Below are 20710 nucleotides of genomic sequence, written 5' to 3' on the forward strand. Positions count from 1 at the left end.
TTTCTTTCCAGCCTGCGATAGGTTTGAACCTGTCTCACAGTCATTTTATGGTGGTGTGTGGAAAACCACTTGCCTCTATCAAACTCCCTGTAGTTCATTCATTCAAGAGAAGGTGGGATGGATGCCTACTCAGCGATCGGTGTCACACTACTTCATGAGTTCCTGGCACAAAGAATTTTTTTTCCTAATGAATAAATGAGTTAATGGATATGTTCCCTGTTAGACACAGGGCCACGAACAAAGCAGATACCAATTCCTGACATCAGAATGTTACCATCTAATGGAAGGATTGAGTCATAAGTAAAAATGAAGTATGTCAGGTGAAATATGTATTCGGAAATAAAACTCTGAGAAGAGGGATAGGATGGGGAATGCCAGGACAGCAGCAGTGCTGTGTGTGTGCAGATGTGTATGTGCACATGTGTGTACATGCATGTATGCATGCAATACTAACTAGAATGATTAGGCAAAGCTTTACTGAAGGTAGCCCTGTGCAAAAACTTGAAGGATTTAGGGAACAAATTGTGAGCTTGTCCAGGGCCTAAAAGGGCAATCAAAGGACTGTGGCTCTTACTATACATTAGGTGGAAAGTGACTGGGGGGTTTTAAACCGTAGAGTGACATTACTGAGCACAAGAGTGACATGGTATGACTTATGTCACATGTCTTCATGCCTGGCTTACATGTGGAAAAGAGACTATAGGGAAGGAAGGGTAGAAGGAGGATGCCAGTTAGAGACTACTGTAATAGTCCAAGCAAAAGATGATAGTGGCTTTCTACAACAACTTGTCAGTGCTGAGAAAGAATATTATAGACAAAGGCTAGAATGTTTCATCTTAAAAAATCTTACTGTCAAGTAACTTGTGTAAAATGTACTGATCAAAAGGTATTAGTGTTTGTAATCTGAGATATATAATAGTAAAGTATTTCCTTAAATTAATTTTGTGAAGTACGCATTGCTTTTTTCATTTCCATAGAATACTCATTTGGGAAGATGGCAGCTTGGAAATCAATAACATTACAAGGAATGATGGTGGTATCTATACGTGCTTTGCAGAAAATAATAGAGGGAAGGCTAACAGCACTGGGACTCTTGTCATCACAGGTAAGAAAACATTTGATTACTATTGGGTGTTTGGGGTTTTTTTAGTTTGGTGGTTCTTCATTTCTAATGTACTATAAGATGTGTTATAGCACTAAGTCCATGTATTGATAAGTTTTCATTTCAAACGCCTTCTGGACAAATCTCTAGCTTAATGAAATTGTTCTTAGAATTTGGATTCAAAAACATCTTATTGCTTTGCACTGAGAAATCAAAATATATTGATTTTTATTCTTTTAATTTACCAGGTAATATGGTGTCTCATATTTTCTTGAATTGTGTTTGTCTCCCTTGCTTGAAAATGTCTAGATCCCACGCGAATTATATTGGCCCCAATTAACGCTGATATCACTGTTGGAGAAAATGCCACCATGCAGTGTGCCGCTTCCTTTGATCCTGCCCTGGATCTCACATTTATTTGGTCCTTCAATGGCTATGTGATCGATTTTAACAAAGAGAACATTCATTACCAGCGGAATTTTATGGTACGTGTTTTAAGTTTCATCTTATTAACATCCCAATGACCCCTATGTGTCTGCACTGCAACTTCTATTATTACAATCATTTTCACAAGACCAAATAATATGCAAAAAAAGCTTCTCATGGATTTCCTTAGAGTAATTATAATACTCCTGAACTTTTCTAAAAATGGGTAGCTCTAAGGATTTTGGTAGAGATATTAATCAATAAATATTCATTGGGCTTTGGGTCCATCCTGCCCTTAATTATAATACAATTTTTATATTGCTGTGTATTATGCCTCAATATATCTGTACTTTAGGTACTAGTGCCTCTATGTTCACTTTAAATGAGGTAAGAGCATAGAATTTACCCTTTGTTATAATGATGACTTTAAGGCATTTATTTTATAATTTGAGGGTAAGAAATAGACAATATATATACATATGGGTGGGTTTGGACAACTAGTCCATATGATTTGAAAAGGGTTAAGTGGCTGTATTTTATTTTAAAAGTAGGAAAGCATATATGATACAAGACCTATAATTAAGCAATTAAGCACAGTGATGCCTTTGTATGGAAATAAATAAAATAAAGAGACCGGGACATAATGCAGGAATAATGGCTTGCATAGGAACGCTATTGGTGCGTTGATAGGGCTGTCTAGTTTACAGTGTATTTAAAAGGCAAGTTGATCGATGCTTCTACTGATTTGTAGAAAGGTGACCGTTTAGGAGCCTAAAGACCTATATAGAACATATGCTTAGTTAAGAAAACTTTAATTTTAATTTCTGAAGTCAATTATTAATATAGAAATAAAAGTTTGGATTTGAGTTAATCCTGAGTTTTATTTAAGATTTTTAAAGTCCTATGAAATCTTAAGATTGATATGTATGTATTATAATAATATTATGCTTTCAAATAGTCTGTCTCTTTTTTTAAAATTCTTCTAGAACTTTCCTCTTTAAAAAGCCAAAACAAGCTTTCAGTCAGGTTAAGTGAGACTGATTTTAACTAGATGGAGACATTCTTTTAAATTTTTATTAGGTAGATTCATAAAGCAACTTTCAATATAGTATCAATGTTTATGACTTCCATACGTTAACTGTAATTCCAGTTTCTTTTTAATCTCACAGATCTAGCTATAATGTAACTCTACAGTAAACCCACCTACTGAAATTCAGTTTCTGAACCAAACTTACACTTTAAAAAGTAACAACTGGGAACTGGCAGAGAACGATTTTAACATTATACCACATGATATTTTTTCCTTATATGTCTGGAACTATTTTGTTGTGCTTCACACAAACATGCTCAACTCTAGTAAAATTGACACCAATATCTTTAATAATTTCTTCCAATTGTGTTTTGTTTTACCAGAAAAGCAAATATCTCTTAGTTTTACTCTTTTTAAGGCAAAAAAAAGTGAGTTAAACAGAGATCGTATTTTAAAAAAATAAACTTTGAAATTGCTTAGTTCCTTGATGTTATAAATTGAATAATTTCAAAAAATGATAATCATAGTTTACACAAGTAGTTACTTAATAGTCACGGTAAAGTTTATGTAAATAGATCACAGGCCATAAATTGCCCTAAATTAAGCTGAGATTTCATTTGTGGCACCTCTTGATATTCTTTAAAACGATAGTTACAGGTGCTGGTCCAGTGGAGTAGTGGTTCAGTTCGTGCGCTCTGCTTTGGCAGCCAGGGGTTTGCAAGTTTGGATCCTGGGCACGGACCTAGCACCACTTGTCAAGCCACACTGTGGCAGCAGCCCAGATAAAGTAGAGGAAGACTGGCAGAGATGTTAGCTCAGTGACAATCTACTGCGAGCAAAAAGAGGAAGACTGGTGGCAGACGTTAGCTCAGGGCCAATCTTCCTCACCAAAATAATAATAATAATAATAATAATAATAATAATAGTTACGTTGTCTTGGTTGATGTAAATAAACATTTCAAAAAAAGAAAGAAAGCAAGGGAGAGAAAAAGAGCCTCATGTTTGAAAAATAGGGAAAAATAAAGAAATTAGTGGAAAACTATTTAAGAAACAAATAATAATTGGACCATAAAAATGTAAAAGACTTTGATCATCACTTACCGTACTCCCTCCATTTGCAGATGACCGCCACAGAGCTTCATGTAGCTGCCCCTCAGCTAGTCCAGAGCAGAATGCTAACTGCAGGCAAACTGGTCTCACAACTCAGGTTCAGCCCATTCCACCAAATAATGATCTATCAGGGGTAGAAAACATACTCACAGGCTAAATATGCAACATAATTGAGTAAAAATATCAAATGCACATTTGTATCACTTTGTAGATGGACAGAGCCATTCAGTTCTCTAAATACTAGAAAAAAAAGATAAGAATATCTATTTTAAAATCAATGATTAAACTTAATTCTATCCTTGAACCTAAGAAATCTATAAAACTTTCTCTCACGTCTTCCTTCTCTTTTAAGGCAAACTTCAAAGTCAGACTTCATGCTAAATGTATCATGCAAAATTTGAGTAAAAACACCATATGTGTTTGATCCACCTTTTGGAAGTTAGTCCTAATGGCTGGTAATTGTTTCTGGGCTCCTTAATGGACCACTCTTGCAAGGAGTGGCTCTTCCTACCGAACGCTTAGTGAACGAAAACATAATGGGGATGGTGGGTATTGGGGACAGCAAATGCAAAGGAAGGAACATTGCTGACTGCATTTGTCTATTACTCAAGTGGCACAGCCAAAAATGTCAGCATATAATTTTGTTGATTTCTTAAATAATGTTTTGATATTTCATTTAATTCTGGCAACATTTCAATAATTGAATATCATTTGCTTGTTTAAAAATATTCTCCTAAGCCCATGCTACAAGCAGGAACAACGAAAGGCACTAGGATGAATAAAACACTGACTAAGACAAACGCAGGCCCTGATCCAAAATAAATCAGAGATACCTGTGACTTTAAAATTCAGATGTAAATATTTTGGTAGCTATCATGGTTATCAAAACTGTCATCATTGTCATCGTTGTTTTTGTAGTTTTCATTGCTAAAAATTAATATCGAAAGCTCTAATTAATGAAGCAAGAATAAGAATTCAAAATTTAAACTTTTTATTTCAAGAACCTGTTTGTATTTTCTAATTTAATTTTAGTAATACATTTTGTTCAGTAATCAAGTATGCTTTGATTTTAGCTTGCTATTCTTGATTTTGACCACCATGTGGCAGCCTTGCATAAGGTTTCAAATTTCACAGCTTGGACTAACTTTATGAAATTAAATACATTTTCCCATGTTTATGTCTAAGATGTGCAATTATAGGTGATTTTAAAATTTCTCCTTTATACTTTTTCCAATTATGTTCATATAATTATCAGGAAAAAAGTAACTATACATTTTTGAAAATGTGCATTTCAAGAATTTATAGTGAGCACCAAAAAAGTAAAAATAACATTGCCATTATGTTTAAAGATCCGGCTTTATGTAAATCTATTCTGAATTAATTAATTTAAAAAATGTGGCTATTAATTTTAAAACTGTAAGTAAACACTTAACATTAATTATAGAAAGATACTAAGTGGTTAAATATATCTAATCTACCTGTCGTGTAATTTATTCTTTTGTTTATTCAATAAATGTTCAGAGTATTATATTGTTACGTGATCAAGATCAGTAAATGTTTCATTTGAACTTGAATTTGTGCATATGAGGATGTTTAGAATATATATGAATCATACATTTAATAAATTTGAAGGTTTGATACAATCAACTATTAAAGTAGTTTATCTGGCATTCTTTTATTCTTCCAAAGTTATGTGGCAAATGCTCACGTAAATTTTTGAAGTCCACCTATAAAATAGCTTCTATTTTCATTTTCCAATTTAATGCCTACTTACTGCCTTAGAGTAAATCAAAGGGTAGAGTCATTTCTATTTATCAATTTAATTTATAATCCCTCTTGTTCTAGAAAATACTTTAGATTATCTACCAAAAAGTCCATATTTGTAACGTATAATTTTATTTCTCTCCCATGGTGGTGCCTAATCTGCAAAAATTATTTTTTTCGATAGCCACCTAACTTTTGACATCTACTTTGAGTCATTTTCTTTCAACCATGTGACAACATTTTTCCTGTCAGAGCCGTTATCTTAGTTACTTAACCACATGAGTTTCTTAAACTTTCCAATTCTGGTTATTGCTGCTATGCTTTTTTCTGATTCTCTTATTACAAATAAATGTTAAAATTGTAATTCAGCAAGAAGTTATTGTAGGTCTGTTTCAAATTCATAAATTCCGTATGAATTGTTCAGAGGCTGTGCCACAATGAGACCTGGACTCTAGGCTCCATTTTTTCACTTCTTATTCTGTAACTCTCAGCCAGTGATTAAACCTCTCTAAGCCTCAGATTTCCCCCTCTGTAAAATTTTATTAATAATTCACTTAATTCTTTCAGCTTGCTTCATTGGGATTTGCAAAACTGGTTACTTCATAGTATTTTTGTGAGAATTCAATGAGAAAGAATGCCTATAAAGTGCTTGGCACAAGATCTGGCATATTGTAAGTGGTAATTATTAATAGTCTTTATAATAGAGCAATCATTCCTCATTTAAAATTCCAGAAGCTTTTGCCAGATAGTTTTTCCTGGTTACAGATCTCATTTTTCATAATTTAGTTCTTGCCCTGCTGGCTGTACTGACTACCCAGTCTGAGACAAGAAATTCTCGGCATTTCCTTGCTGAGGGCAATGGAGAGGCAATGTTTATGAGTGCTTACTGTTTGGCCAGCATTGGTTTAAATGCTTTGAGCGTGTTTCTCAGTTGATCTCCACAGCAGTCCTCTATGGAGCACATATTTTTGTGATTCTCTCAATTTTCAAGATGAGGAAACTGAGGGTTAGAAAGATTAAGTGCTTCCCCAAAGTCATTGTACAACTTGGTCGTGGCAGAAGGAGGATTTGAAACCAGGTGGTCTGAGTGCAGCCCCCACGCTCTTCACCATGGCAGTTTTTAATTCATTGGTTAGTATTCATGTCTATATCTATTTGAATAGTCCTCCTCCCATTGTTTGAAACACTTTAAGACAGTACTGTTCAACTCATAATAATTCTATAATTTTGCTTAATGAACCTTTTATGCTCACTCAAGCTTATCCAAATTACTTTATTCTTCCTATACGATTAGCTACCTTTGCAATGCATTGTAAATCATTCTATAGTGTCTCAGGTGGTCTAACTATAACATTCTAGTCAATTCTTAATGATCTCCTTCAGGGGGTAGGTGTGTGTGTGTTTGCGGGTGTGTGGGCCTGCATTTGTTCTGACTGTATAGACACCACCATCCAGGACAAGGAAGACAGATTTCTTACCCTAAGGCTCTACTTCTTTTTAAAGAACATATTAGTTATACTGAACATGTCACAAAACTATGTTTGAATGTGAGACATATGTATTCCCTACTAAAGCACATTAGGAACTTGAACAGTATTTGCTTCTGCAAGACAAGCAAAAAAAAGAGGAGAGAGAAAGAGGAAGAATAATAATAAAACAGAAGTCATTTTGTTTTTTTCAATTTCGTTGGCTCTCTGCTCACTATTGAACAAGGAGGTGAAAATTGTCCAGAGTTATCAGGCAACAGGTTGGATGAGAAAAGGAGGGTTAGGCAGTAATCCTGGCAAAGGCAAGGATCAAATTAGAACTGAAGAAAGCGGAGCAGAAGACTCAGCAGGCACAGTGAGATGATGTAAGCCCTAAAGCAACGGTTCTAAACTGGGAGCACTTTTTCTCCTCAGGGGACTTTGGCCATATGTGGAGACATTTTTGGTTGTTACAACTGCAGGGGTGTGTAGAGGGCCGTGATTATGGGCATCTGTTTAGCACAGGTGCTGCTAAACATCCTATAATGCCCAAAACATTCCCCACAACAGAGAATTATCTGGTCCAAATTGTCACTAGTGCCAAGATTGAGGAACACTGCTCTCGAGGGAGATAAAAAGAGACTTAGGAATAAAGGGACTGTCCACTGAAGGGTTTTAAGCATGATGTGTTGGAAACAAATAGAACTTATATTATTTTGAGCAGATGAGAGTGCTGAGGACAAAAAAAAATTATAAGAAGCTAGATAAAAAACATTTTGCAAAATAGCGTGAGAAATAGAGTATAGATTTCATATGTTTTGTGAATTTAAGACTCTTACCTTTTGATTACTCTGCTGCAGCCTTCCTGGGCCAGGTGTGAGGTGTTGAAGAAACAGACAGAAAGAAGTGCCTTCTGCAAGTTCTGTCTGCTTTTGTCACAGCTTTACAAGTGTCTGCCTCATATCTCTCCTCACTACTTTTAGGAAATATATGAATCCTGCAGGCTATTTGGTCCAGAGTGGTTTTGAATAGCATTTTTTTTTATTATTGAAGTATACTTGACATATAATATCCTATTACTTTCAGGTGTACATCATAGTGATTCGATATTTATGTACATTACAAAATGATCACCATGATAAGTCTAGTTAGCATATGTCACCATACAATTTATTACAATATTATTGACTATATATTCCATCCCCATGGCTTATTTATTTTGTAACTGGAAGTTTGTACCTCTTAATCCTCTTTGCCTATTTTGCCCACTCCCACAACCCCTCCCTGCTCTGGTAAGCACCAGTTTGTTTCCTGTATCTATGAGTCTATTTCTGTTTCGTTTTACTGCTTGTTTATTTTGTTTATTAGATTCTCTAGATAAGTGAAATCATACAGTATTTGTCTTTCTCTGTCTGACTTATTTCACTCAGCATAATACCTTCTAGGTCCATCCATGTTGTCACAAATGGCAAGATTTCATTCTTTTTTATGGCTAAGTAATAATATTCTTATATATATATACTACATCTTCTTTATCCGTTCATCTACTTGGGTTGCTTCCATATCTTACCATTTACATTTAAGGTAATTATTGATAGGTGTGTCCTTATTGGCATCTTGTTACTTGTTTTCCGGTTATTTTTGTAGTTCTGCTCTGTTCCTTTTTTCTTCTCTTGGTCTCTTCCCTTGTGGTTTGATGGTTTTCTTTAGTGTTATGTTTGGATTCCTTTCTCTTTATTTTCTGTATTCTATTGTAGGTTTTTGGTTTGTGGTTACCATGAGGTTTATGTATATTGATATATATATATATAGCAGTCTATTTTATAGTGATAGTCCCTTAAGTTCAAATGCATTCTAAAAGCAGTACATTTTTACTCCTCCCCAATGTTTTATGTTTTTAATGTCATATTTTACATCTTTCTATTTTGTATATCTCTTACCTACTTATTGTAATTATAGTTGATTTTACTACTTTTGTCTTTTCACCTTCATACTAGGTTTTTAAGTGGCTGACCCATTGCCTTTACTAAATATTTGCCTTTACTAGTGAGATTTTTTTCTTTCATCTATTTTCTTATTTCTTACGGCCTTTTCTTTTCTGCTTAAAGAGACCCTTTAACATTTCTTGTAAGTCCTATTTAGTGGTGATGAACTCCTTCATTTTTCACTCATTTGGGAAACTCTTTATCTCTTTTTCAATTCTGAATGATACTTTACCAGATAGGATATTCTTAGTTGTAAGTTTTTTCCTTTCACCACTTTAAATACATCATGCTGCTCTCATCTGGCATGTGAAGCTTCTGCTGAAAAATCAGCTGATGGCCTTATGGAAGTTCTCTTGCATGTGACTAGTTGTTTTTCTCTTGCTGCTTTTAAGATTCTCTCTTTATCTTTAACTTTTGCCACTTTAGTTATAGTATGTCTTGGTGAGGGTCTCTGGGTTCACCTTGTTTGGGACTCTCTGTGCTTCCTGCCTGTGGATGTCTGTTTCCTTCCCCAGGTTAAGGAAGTTTTCAGCCATTATTTCTTCAAACAGGTTTTCTGTCCCTTTCTCTCTCTCTTCTCCTTCTGAGACAGCTATAACCTAAATGTTAGGACATTTGATGTTTTCCCAGAGGTACGTTAAACTATCCTCATGTTTTAAATGTTTTTCTTCTTTTTGCTGTTCTGATTGGGTGATTTCTACAATTTTGTCTTCCTGATTGCTGATCCATTTTTCTGTATCATCTAATCTGCTGTTGATTCTCTCTAGTCTATTTTTCATTTTACTATTGTATTCTTTGGCTCTGACTGGTTCTTTCTTAAATTTTCTAACTCTGTTGAAGTTCTTACTGTGTTCCTTCAATCTCCTGAGTTTTGTGAGCAGCTTTATGACCAGTACTTTGAACTCTTTATCAGGTAAATTACTTATCTCCATTACATTAGGGTTTTTTCTCTAGGGTTTTATCTTGTTTTTTCATTTGGAATATATTCCTCCATCTCTTATTTTGTTTGAAGTTCTGTATTTGTTTTTATGAATTAGGAAGAACAGCTACTTCTCCTGATCTTGATGGAGTAGACTTGTATAAGCGTATCCCCTGTATAGACCCTGTGTGCCAGGTAGCTTTGGCAAGCCAGCTAGAGCTGGAGTGGGTGAAGGCTAGAGGTCCCAGGGTGCACCGTGCCAGGGTTGCACTGGCAGCACAGCTGGAGCTGGAGTGAGTACAGGCCAGGTAGTTCCAGAATGCACTGTGCCAGGACTGCCTTGGCAGGAAAGGTGGAGCTGGAGCCCACACCGGCAGTGGGGGATGGTCCTAGGGCCACCTTAGCAGGACGAGTAGAGTGGGCACAGACTGGGGTGGGGAGGGGCGGTTCCCAGTGTGCTGCACTCAGGCTTCCTTGGCGGGAGGGCTGAAGCTGGGGTGGGAATGGGGGTGGAGGTGCCTAGTGAGGACAACTGGAAGTGGTATGAGCCATCAAGGTGAAAGAGAAACACAAAAAACTGGTACTGGCTGGCACCTTCAGACCCTGGAGAGAGTTCCAGCAATTCCCTGCTTGTTTGGCAGATGCTCTAGCATTAGCAAATGTATTTCCTTCCTGTATAGTGTAAGTGCCCTTTAAACCACTGTTCTTTCACTATGCCCCAGGGTAAGAAAACCTGTGTGTGGGCCCCTAGGTAATATCCCTCTTTGCTGCAGGTCACTGTGTTGGGGGTGGGGTTCTGTTGATACTGTATCTCTGTCTCTCCTGCTAGTCTCTATGTGGTCCTTCTATCGCTTGTTGTGCAGAGGCTGTTCAATCAGCCCTCACTTCTTCTTCAGGAGGAATTGCTCTATATGTAGGTGTCGATTTGGTGTGTCCAAGGGAGGAGATGAGTTCAGGGTATTCCTACTCCACCATCTTGGACCCTCTCTCCTCCTCACTGTTGTCTTTTATTTGCTATTTTTCATCAGTAAACATGGAGAAAGGTATCTATGGTCACTAGAAGTGTCTATACTTGGGTTGGCTTCTTTTAGATCATCACATTTCTAGTGTAGAGTCCATTTCAACTAAAGTTACTCCCTAGAATAGCATCCTATGATCTAATCCTTAGTAAGCATTTGTCAATGATAATGCTAAATAAATGAAATTAAGCATGTTTATCAGCAAGTCTTTGTCCTTCGAGTTGTATTGGCTTGGAGGAATCTCCAAAAGTTAATTTCAAGTTAAAGACCCATTTCTTTTACATAGAACTCCCCACATACTTCAACATCTCTACAGTAATTATTCTGACTCTTTATGCTTTCAAAATACAGGAACTATTTAAAATCAAAAGAGTGGGAAACAAACATGTAAACTTTCGTTGTTTTAGGAATTTTATAATTTTACATCCTGGGCTTTATTTCTCATATCACACTAGAGATATACTATTTTATGATTAGCTGTCACATTCCAAGAAAGCTTACTAATTTTTTCAGTTTGTTTTTAAGAACATAACATTATCTAAAGATCTGGAGTGTTGTTCTGGTTTTGCCTTTAACAAGTTATATGACTTTGGGCAAAACAGTCACTATGAGCCTCAGGCTTCTCATCTATCATATGAGGAAGTTGGGCCACATCAGAAGTTTTGAAAAACTACAACAAAAGGTTTTTAGCCACAGAATCCTTTTTGCAAAGAAAATTTAAATCAGAACCCCAATAAATCAAAAAAAAAAATGAAAGTGAGGTTGCTCTGACTGAAGAAATTGTGTGCATGTGTGTGGATGTGCATAGCCCAAAAGCCCTAACCACAGGGCCTCTCACATCTTCCTATACCCAAATACTCCCCATTTTGATCCCTTTCGTCTACCAAGTGGTCCATGAACATCTTCAGAACCCTAACACTAATGGGAACCAATTTGAAAACCATATGAATTAAATGATATGCAAGTTTTCTTTCAACTCTAAAACATAGTCTCTAAATCCAAGGCTTTGATGTTTTTGTCCATCATTCAAAATGCTTAGCAGAGGCTGCAAAGAAAATTCTCTTTTATTTTTGAGTTTTCATTTAAAGTAGGCCGATTGATCAAAATTGGACTCTTCAGCCATCAAAATAGCCAAATTTAGGGATAGCCAACATTTCCTTTGATTCTATAAATACAGGGTGACCTCTTAGTAATTATCCTAGACCACTTCCCTAATTTAAGTTTTAGATTTATAATGATATTACTTCATTTTCCTAAGTTTTTAAAAATCATATCTTTTAAAAAATGTTTCATAGTCAGGCAATTTTCATGCTGGTGCATTACTTAAAGCAACACTAACTTGAATGGTAGACAATATTAAGAAATTTGTGTTAAATTGTTATGTGTGAAAATGGTTTTGTGATTATGTAAGGGGATGGCTTTACTTTGTTGGAGGTTCAATCTGATGTTTTGAAATTTGAAGTATGATGATATCAGTAATTTGTTTTTTAAGGGTTCAACAATAGACAGTAGATAGAGAAAAGAAAAGATAGAGCCTGCTAGTTAGACAATTAGATAAAGCAAATATGGCAAGAAGCTTATAATTGTTGAATCAAATTGGCTGGTCTATGGGTGGCCATTGCACGTACTATTCTTTCTATTTTCTTATGTTTGAACATTTAAATAAGCAAAAAAATTAATAAATAAATAAATTAAATAACATATTGTATTCTTCCTGCTATGAGAAAGTACCCACTTTTACCTATCAAACTGTGAACCTGAGTCCAGTTGTTTGATCCCTAAAGCACTACCTTGGAAACAGCTTGACCTGGTGAAACCAGGACTAGACATTGACTATCGAGCCTTCCACCAGTAGCTTCACTTAAAATCTCAAATTCTTTATCTCTAAAATGGAAACATTAATAGTATCTTGCCAAGTATTACAAAAATTGAAGATGAAAATGTAACTAAAATAGCTATCACATTGCCAGGCATTTAATAAATTAGTTCAGGTATTAGAAGGAGTTCAGTAGCAGGGGCAGCAGTGGCAGTAGCAATAGCAGAAGCAGTAATAGTGGTTGTAATTATAAGAGTATTGTCTCCTCATCTGTAAAATGTAGTTCAGAATACCGATCTCATAAGGTTGCTGTTAAGAGTGAATTTGCACATGTAGGTGTTTATAATAGCACCAGGCACTTACAAAACCCTGACTAAACATTTGCTGTTAGTCCTGTTGGTGATGCTGGTGTTAAAGGTTGCAGTTGTATATGATAGATTTGCTATAGCTATTGCTTCTTTATCCTAACAAACCAAAAGTTAAAAAGAAAATTTTTTGTTGTTTCATGGATTTAGCATGTATCATACATATTTAATAATTTTTTCTAAGTTTCTAGAATATTCTCTTTAAAAGATATGCTTTCCTCCCACCTTCTATGTTTGTCCGTTCACTCCGAACATCAATGGAACAAAAGAGACGTTTTCGTTGATATATAGCCATTATGACTTCTAAGCTTTATCTAGGCTTTATATACTGTACAGAGTATTTCTTTGTTCATCACAATTAATTAATTTGCTAATACAATTTAGTAATTTACATTTACTTGTACTGCAGGAATGATTTTGCAGAGTTAGTTTACGGGGGAGAGGGGAGGAAGGGATGGGCATTTGTATTTTGGAAGTCTTTTGATTTAAACTTGGGAAATTTCTAAGTGGTAAACCACATCTACACTTTGGAACATCCCTGAGCTTTGCTATCACAATTTCCAGTATGTGATTCAACTCTCCTCAGATGAAGGGAAGCATTTTGTAATTCAGCCAACTTGTGGTTTTTAGTGAAAATATAGGGAGCATTCGTATCTAATTTGTGGCTAGAATGTGCTGAGGCCCATGATCTTTACTTGCTTTGTAAGCGTTCTGTCGACCACTGAGAAGCTCAGCTTCTCCTGAGGTATGGAAAGTGCTAGCACCATTTATAAAAACTTCAGGAAAGCTTTTCTACGTACATAACTATATTGGAAGTGCTGTAGTATATTTTTCCTTTGCTTTCCATCTGAGGTGTTTCAGTGCCACACCTTCACCAAATATAGAGCAAATGAGAATAAATGTTAAAGTCACTTATTATTGCTTTCTTCTTGCCTATCATTATCTATCTAAGGCCTAATGTTTAAAACAGAGCTGACCTTTGAAATGAGTTTAGCATCAAATTTTTAGAATAGTTTAATTAAAAGTTTTTAAAGAGTTTATTCTGAATATTTAATAAATATCAATTTAATGTAGTAGTTTAAGATATAAAATAGTTTATTTTTCATTATATGTGAAAAGTGTAAAAAGCATAACTACATTATTCCTCTCAGAATAAAATAAATGAATATGTAAATAGCAGAAAGTTTCAAACTAAGAGTTCGAGGGGGAAAGATAGAAATTCTGTTAAGAAAAAAGAATATTAGGTGTACATCATACAAATATTTTTAAAAGGGCAATTATGGTACCATGACTTGTTTATTTTTATATTATTTTTATGCCCTTAGTTTTTCTTATTGTAAGGTTGAATAAAAAACATTGTAAATTTCTGAAGTGTTTTATTTTTTAATTCTAATCTAATCACATGGCTTATTGAGATAATGGGAGTTTAGCAATAGGATTATCTTTCAATTAGAGACTTGCAGCAACCAAAGTAGTGAGTTCACATAATCAAAGAATATAGTCGAACTAAGTGCTTTGTATTTTTATGCAAACATTATTCTTTCTCAAACAGAGCTATTACCTTGTGTCATAATAGTTTGAAAGATTTTGCTTAATACCTTCCTGTTAATGACTGTTTGGTGTCAAAGCGCAGTGCTGTTGAGGATGTTAAAGCACCTTGAAGCAGCCTGTTTTACAAATATATAATAGTTAAGTTATTTTATTTTACTATTATTATTTTATATTATTTCATTTTTTCTCACTGGAAAATTATACAGAAATATTTGTAATTAGCCTTTATAACAGCTCAAGAAAAAGTCTTTTATTATTACCATCCCCGATACACAATTTTACTCTCTCCTTACTCAATTTGCTTTTTTTTTTTTTTGAGGAAGGTTGGCCTTGAGCTAACACCTGTAGCCCATCTTCCTCTTTTTGCTTGAGGAAGATTGTCCCTGAGCTACCATCTATGCCAATCTTCCTCTATTTTGTATGTGGGACACTCCCACAGCATGGCTTAGTGAGTGGTGCATAGGTCTGTGCCCAGGATCTGAAGCTGCAAACCCCAGAAGCAGAGCACAAGAACTTAACCACTACTCCACCAGGCGAGCCCCTCAAATATTTTTTAGTTATAAATAATAAACTAATATTTCTTTACCTCCTTTCTTAGATGAATTCTATTTAGTATAGTGTGAGGAGTTAGACCAACTACAAAGTCAGGCACAGTCTTCAGGACTATCTTCTCTTCGGAAACCAACTTTGAGTTCCAGGGGTTGCCAAAACCACCCTCAGTTTCATTTTGCTGGAAGAGATTCACGAAACTCCCTGAAAGCTGTTATATTCATGGTTACAGTTTATTACAGGAAAAGCACATGGATTAAAATCAGCCAAGGGAAGAAGTGCATAGGGCAGAGCTCAGGAGAAATATCAAACACAGAGCTTCAATTCTTCTCTTTCCGTGGGGTCAAGATGTGTTACTCTATCAGCTTTGGTGTGTGGCAATATATGCAGAATATTGTCAACTAGGGATCCTTACCTGAGCTTTGGTGTCCAGAGATTTTTCTCAAGACTTAATCATGATTGATTGGTTGCCCAAAGGGTTAATCTCAGTCTCTAGGTTGATTGATACCACATGACCCAAAGCTCCTACCCTGGGTCACAATGTTGGTCTTTCTGACATGGCCAGCCTCTACCCTAAGACTATATGAGTGTGGCTAACTCCCACCCTAAATCACATTGTTAGACCATCTGGTATGACCCAAGATACCCAGGCAAAGAAAAACACTGTAGATTACCTTCCAGAAGCTGAGGCAAAGAGCAGACTTCTCTTGGGACAAGGCCAAATTCTTTACAATACATATGGGTGGTTAGAAAACTTAGGGATTTCCATTTTCTTACATGTTAACTGCATTTTTTCCTCTATAAATTTGCACTTTGTTCCTAAAACTTTTATATTTCTTCATGAAATTAGTGTATAAATAATTTGAAATATATTATTACTGAATAGTTGATCTCATGTATTTGGATAGAAATAGTTGTTCTCCAATCACCTATTTTATCATATAACATTATCATTATCTTATCTGAAAAATTATATGAAATTACTAAAATAATTTAATAAAAACATTTTAGATACTAGGTATTTATTGGTTCATTATGAAATATTTATTTGTTGAATTCACCCCATATGTCAGAGATTATATTAAGTAATTTGTATGTAATAATAAATAAGACCTAGTCCCTTTCTCAAAGAATTACAGTCTAGCAGAAGAAATAACAACTAAACAATTATAGTAGAAAGGGATAGTTACAATGAACATGTACAACGTACCTGTACAATGAACATGTACAAAAACATGCATTCCAGAGAAGAAAGGGGTATCTAAATTATAAACTGAAATCAGCCAAGTGATAGAAATGAGAGGTGAGGGAATCCAGGAATGCAAGTGATGCATACAAAGGTCTGCAGGAAAAAGAACACTTGGCAAAGTGTATGTTGTTGACAGTGGCTGGAGCACTGGAGGTGGGTAAGGGGGCAACTGGAGGAAGTAGCAAGGCTCTGCACTTCATCCCGACACAAAAATAAGTCTCATTATGTGCTTATGAAATGCTGTGATTGTCATGGGCTATATGAACTTGCTAACCTAATTCTCCTTGTAGCTGAAAAGAAGTGAATATGTAGTAAGCAAGTTGACTAGTTCATTCAAACAATGTATATTTAATGTCATTATGTTCCTGGCACTGTATTGCTCCTGGGGATATAGCACATACAGATGTACACACATATAACACGGAGATAAAATGCTGAGGAAGACAGACATACTTCCTCCTTGCATAAAACTTGCAGTCCTCCAGGGAGACCAACTTTAATCATACAATGTGGAAATATTTATTGAAATTGAGATATACGATATGACATAAAGTAAAAGATGCTATGACAAAATACAAGAGAAAATGGAAAGACTTGCTTGAGGAAATGACTTGAACTGGTATTGATGTGGGGAGGGTAGGTGTTGTTTAGGTGAAAGTGGTAAGGGGGTGGGTTATGAGGGGATCACATTCCAGGAGAGGAAACACCATGGAGAACCAGAGATGAGAGAAAATGAGATGCATTTAAGGTCCTAAAAAGGGAATGTTCTTCTAAAGAGCAGAGTGTAAGAGAAATAGTGGCACTAGGTTAGCTAGAATATTGGACTAAATCTAGAGAATGGAGCCAGGTTGGCCATTATAACATTTAGGGCTTTTATTCAAGGAAGGGGAAAATTTTTAAAGGTTTTAGTTTGTCTGTCTTTACAGAGAGGGATGATTTGATCATATTTGCATTTTTAAAAGATCACTTGAGGTGGCAAGTGGAGAAAAGAATGGAATGAGATGAGGTGGAATTCATGACCAAATAGGATATAATAGTTCATTGAGGGAAGTTGGTAGCTGGGACAAAGGCAGAGGCGGTAGTGATGGAAAGGAATGGATAAATTCAAGAATTTATGATGGAATTGTAAGGAAGTTGAAGAGGAGGGGTTGAGAATATCCTCAAAGTTTTCGGAAACTGTGTTGTCATAGATGACTAGAAAAGTTGAGCGTCTGGGGAAGAAAGGTCAAATGCTATTAGGAAGTCAAGTAAGATGAATTGAAGAAGTGGGAACTAGATTAGAATGGATTCAGGAGTACAGGTGAAGAAATGGAAAAAACTAAAAGCAGAAAATAGTTTTTGAGTAATAGGTATTTTCAGAGTCCAAGGAACCATCAAAGAATTGAGCAGCTTAACACAAGGAAAGAAAAATAATTCTTTGTTTCCAGAAGAGAAAAGAGAAGAGAGAATTAAGAGATGGGAGTAGGAGTGGGTGCCAGCACGATGGCAGGGCACTGGGAGAGATGAAGGGCACTGAGAAATTCCTAGTAAAAATATAACCAATATGACTTTTAAGAATAGAACTATATAATGGATGATAATTTTTATTGTTGATTTGCCCTACCGTGTGGGATGCAACCAGTTCCAGTAAACCCACTTTACTAGAGAATACTTCTTGTTAGTAGGTTTTATGATAAAATAGAAAAAGGGCTGAACTTCTAGTCTGGGGCTCCTTGGTATGTCAAAAATAACAGACTAGGACAATAGAAGAAAAAATCCTCTACCCGGAAATTTACAGAAATCTTGGAAACTGGACTTTTAGCCAATCTAGACCTCAAGGGATAGGAAGACCCCAATTGATATTAAATCGTATAACCTCTAGCTGTGTTTTTACTGACTGGCTAATATCAAGGAACAAGGTATGTGGTCTGTGACCAGTACTTTGTCTAGAGATATCAGTACTTTGTTACAACCAACTGAATCAATCTGCTCAAATTATAACTAGCTATTACTAACGTCGTTAGTCAAGCAAGGATTACAAACATAAACACTTTCCAAGACGAGAAGACAATATAACCTATGAAGGGACCACTGGTAGAATGTATGGTGGAGCAAAGCATTTATTCCACATGAAGTCATTAAAAATTCAAAGTTTAAAAATTTGCAGGACTAACATATCGCATAAACAATTCCCTTATCTATTATGTAAAATATTAACCCAACAATTAATTTTTCACCCTTTAATATATCTGAATATCTGTGATTGGAATAGTAAATCAATATTTTGGTTCTTGGGAAAACCAAATGTTTATTTTTAAAAATTGAACTTTCCAGATTTTTCTCTGAGAAATATTTTGGAGATGATGAGTATGGACTTTGGCATATTCTCACTACCAAACAAGCTGAGTGATCTTCGTTAAATTGCTTAGCTAATATTTAATAAAATGGACGTGATAGGACTTATAGGATTGTTGTCAGAAGAGAATTGAATGAGACAATATATCTATTTTGTAGCCCAGGACTTGGTACAGAATAGGCATTCAATAAATGTTAGTTTTAGAAATTGCATTGAGATCGTGCCCTATTGTCAACAAGCAAAATTCCCTCAAGCCTCCTTCAAAAAAATATATATTGAATGCCTTTGTGAGCACTGGGAATAGAGCAGTGAACAAAACAGAAATCCTTGCCAACATGGAGCTTATATTTTGGCAAAAAAGAACATGTAAGTGAATTTTTCTTTTTGACAGTTTCTACCAGCTTTTAGAATCTTTGTAAAATAAACTGGCATATCTTGAAATTAGTCAATTACATCGGCTTTGCTAAACCAAACTAATTATTCCCCTAGCCATATAGCATATTTTATCCCCATTGATGTTTAGCACTAAGATTTTTAGATCTTAACATTTCTCTTTAAAAGAGACCACAGAAATAGTTTCATCCCTTGGTGTCTCTCGGTATGGCCCTCTGGTAATAGAAATAATAGAATGCTAGAGATGTTATCGCTAAGAAAGACCTCAAGTAATTAATTCACGCATTTTATTTTTCAGTGGAGACATGGAAGCCCAAAGTGTAAGTAAGCTGAGCAAAGATATATAGTTAGTATTTCTAAAACAGATGCCTTTTAATGGTGTTCATTTTGTTAGGGGAAAAATGTACCTCCTGTGTCCTAAATGCCATGAAATTGGTGGAAAATGTACTGATTTGAATGACCTCTGTTTTTGCTAACAGCTGGATTCCAATGGGGAACTGCTCATCAGAAATGCCCAGCTGAAACATGCTGGGAGATACACATGCACAGCTCAGACAATTGTGGACAATTCTTCAGCTTCGGCTGACCTTGTTGTGCGAGGTAAGTTTCAACATCTTAAAATTACAAAACCAAAGGTATTTGACTTGGATAAATATGTATAAACTTCTGGTAACTCTGGTACGAATTCTTATATATTTAGAGCCTTGATCCTTGAGAACAGCTTCTCACCCATGCCTAAGAATGATTTATGCCAGACAAGTAGTAAACAACCTTGATTTTGTTTGTTTTACTAACTACATTTCTTCTAGACACTCATACCACATACCTCCCACTAAATGTTTGTGCTTTTAAACGTAGTCCTTACCAGAACTTCTCGATTTCTGCTAATACTTTTGGTGTCTTGAGTATAGTGCTGTTTCCTTTTTTATTTTTTATGGACAAAATAGACTGGCGCTGTTTACTATAACCTCAAGTTTTATGTATTGATCACTATCATCTTAGAATAAAAAGTTAATTTATACATGTATCATGTTTCTATTGTTGCTGGTTTTTAGACCAGCACTTTTGTTACTATAAATAATTGATAATGTGCTGGGATATATACTTGTTGAAAACACAACCCCTTTACTAGCCTATGCTGTGTAGCTGTGAGGCCAAGTGAGAACATGTCACATCATGTTTAAAATCATTCATTGGCTCTTTACTCACTGCCTATGAAATGAAGATCGTTCCTTTTAGCTGAGCACCCAAGAAGTTCCATGTGTTGACCTCAGCGTATTTAGCTTTAATGTCTCATAACCAACTCCATTGTCCAACTAGTCCAGAAAATATCCTAGGATTTCTACCTCTGTTCCTTGGTTCACATTTTTCTTATGTCCTGTTGTTGTTTGTTGTTCAAATCTTATCTATCCTTCAAGGTTTGGCTCAAGTATTACCAAATTCATGAGTCCTTTCCTGATGTCCTAAATATGAGCCCCTCTCTTCTAAACTTTCATAACAGTTGCCACTTTATCTAAGTGTGTGTTATAGGAATCTGTGCACATGAATTATCTTCTCTACTAAGCTGTGAAATTCACAGAAGCATTTTTTAGTAATATTTAGTGAGCTGCAGAATTCAGTTGCATAGTGTC

General features: G+C 35.5%; 1 protein-coding gene across 33 annotated transcripts in view; it reads left to right on the top strand.

Annotated features, from left to right (window-relative positions):
• CNTN1 (contactin 1) overlaps positions 1-20710 on the top strand; it is a 347842-nt gene that overhangs the window by 229225 nt on the left and 97907 nt on the right. For all 33 annotated transcript variants that reach the window (XM_070619408.1, XM_070619421.1, XM_070619429.1 and 30 more), the window contains 3 exons: positions 978-1105; positions 1412-1587; positions 19559-19679. In XM_070619408.1, the coding sequence (XP_070475509.1) occupies positions 978-1105; positions 1412-1587; positions 19559-19679 (425 nt within the window). The remainder of the gene's footprint in view (positions 1-977; positions 1106-1411; positions 1588-19558; positions 19680-20710) is intronic.

Source organism: Equus przewalskii, chromosome 5 (genome assembly GCF_037783145.1).
Source record: "Equus przewalskii isolate Varuska chromosome 5, EquPr2, whole genome shotgun sequence".
Lineage (NCBI taxonomy): Eukaryota > Metazoa > Chordata > Mammalia > Perissodactyla > Equidae > Equus > Equus przewalskii.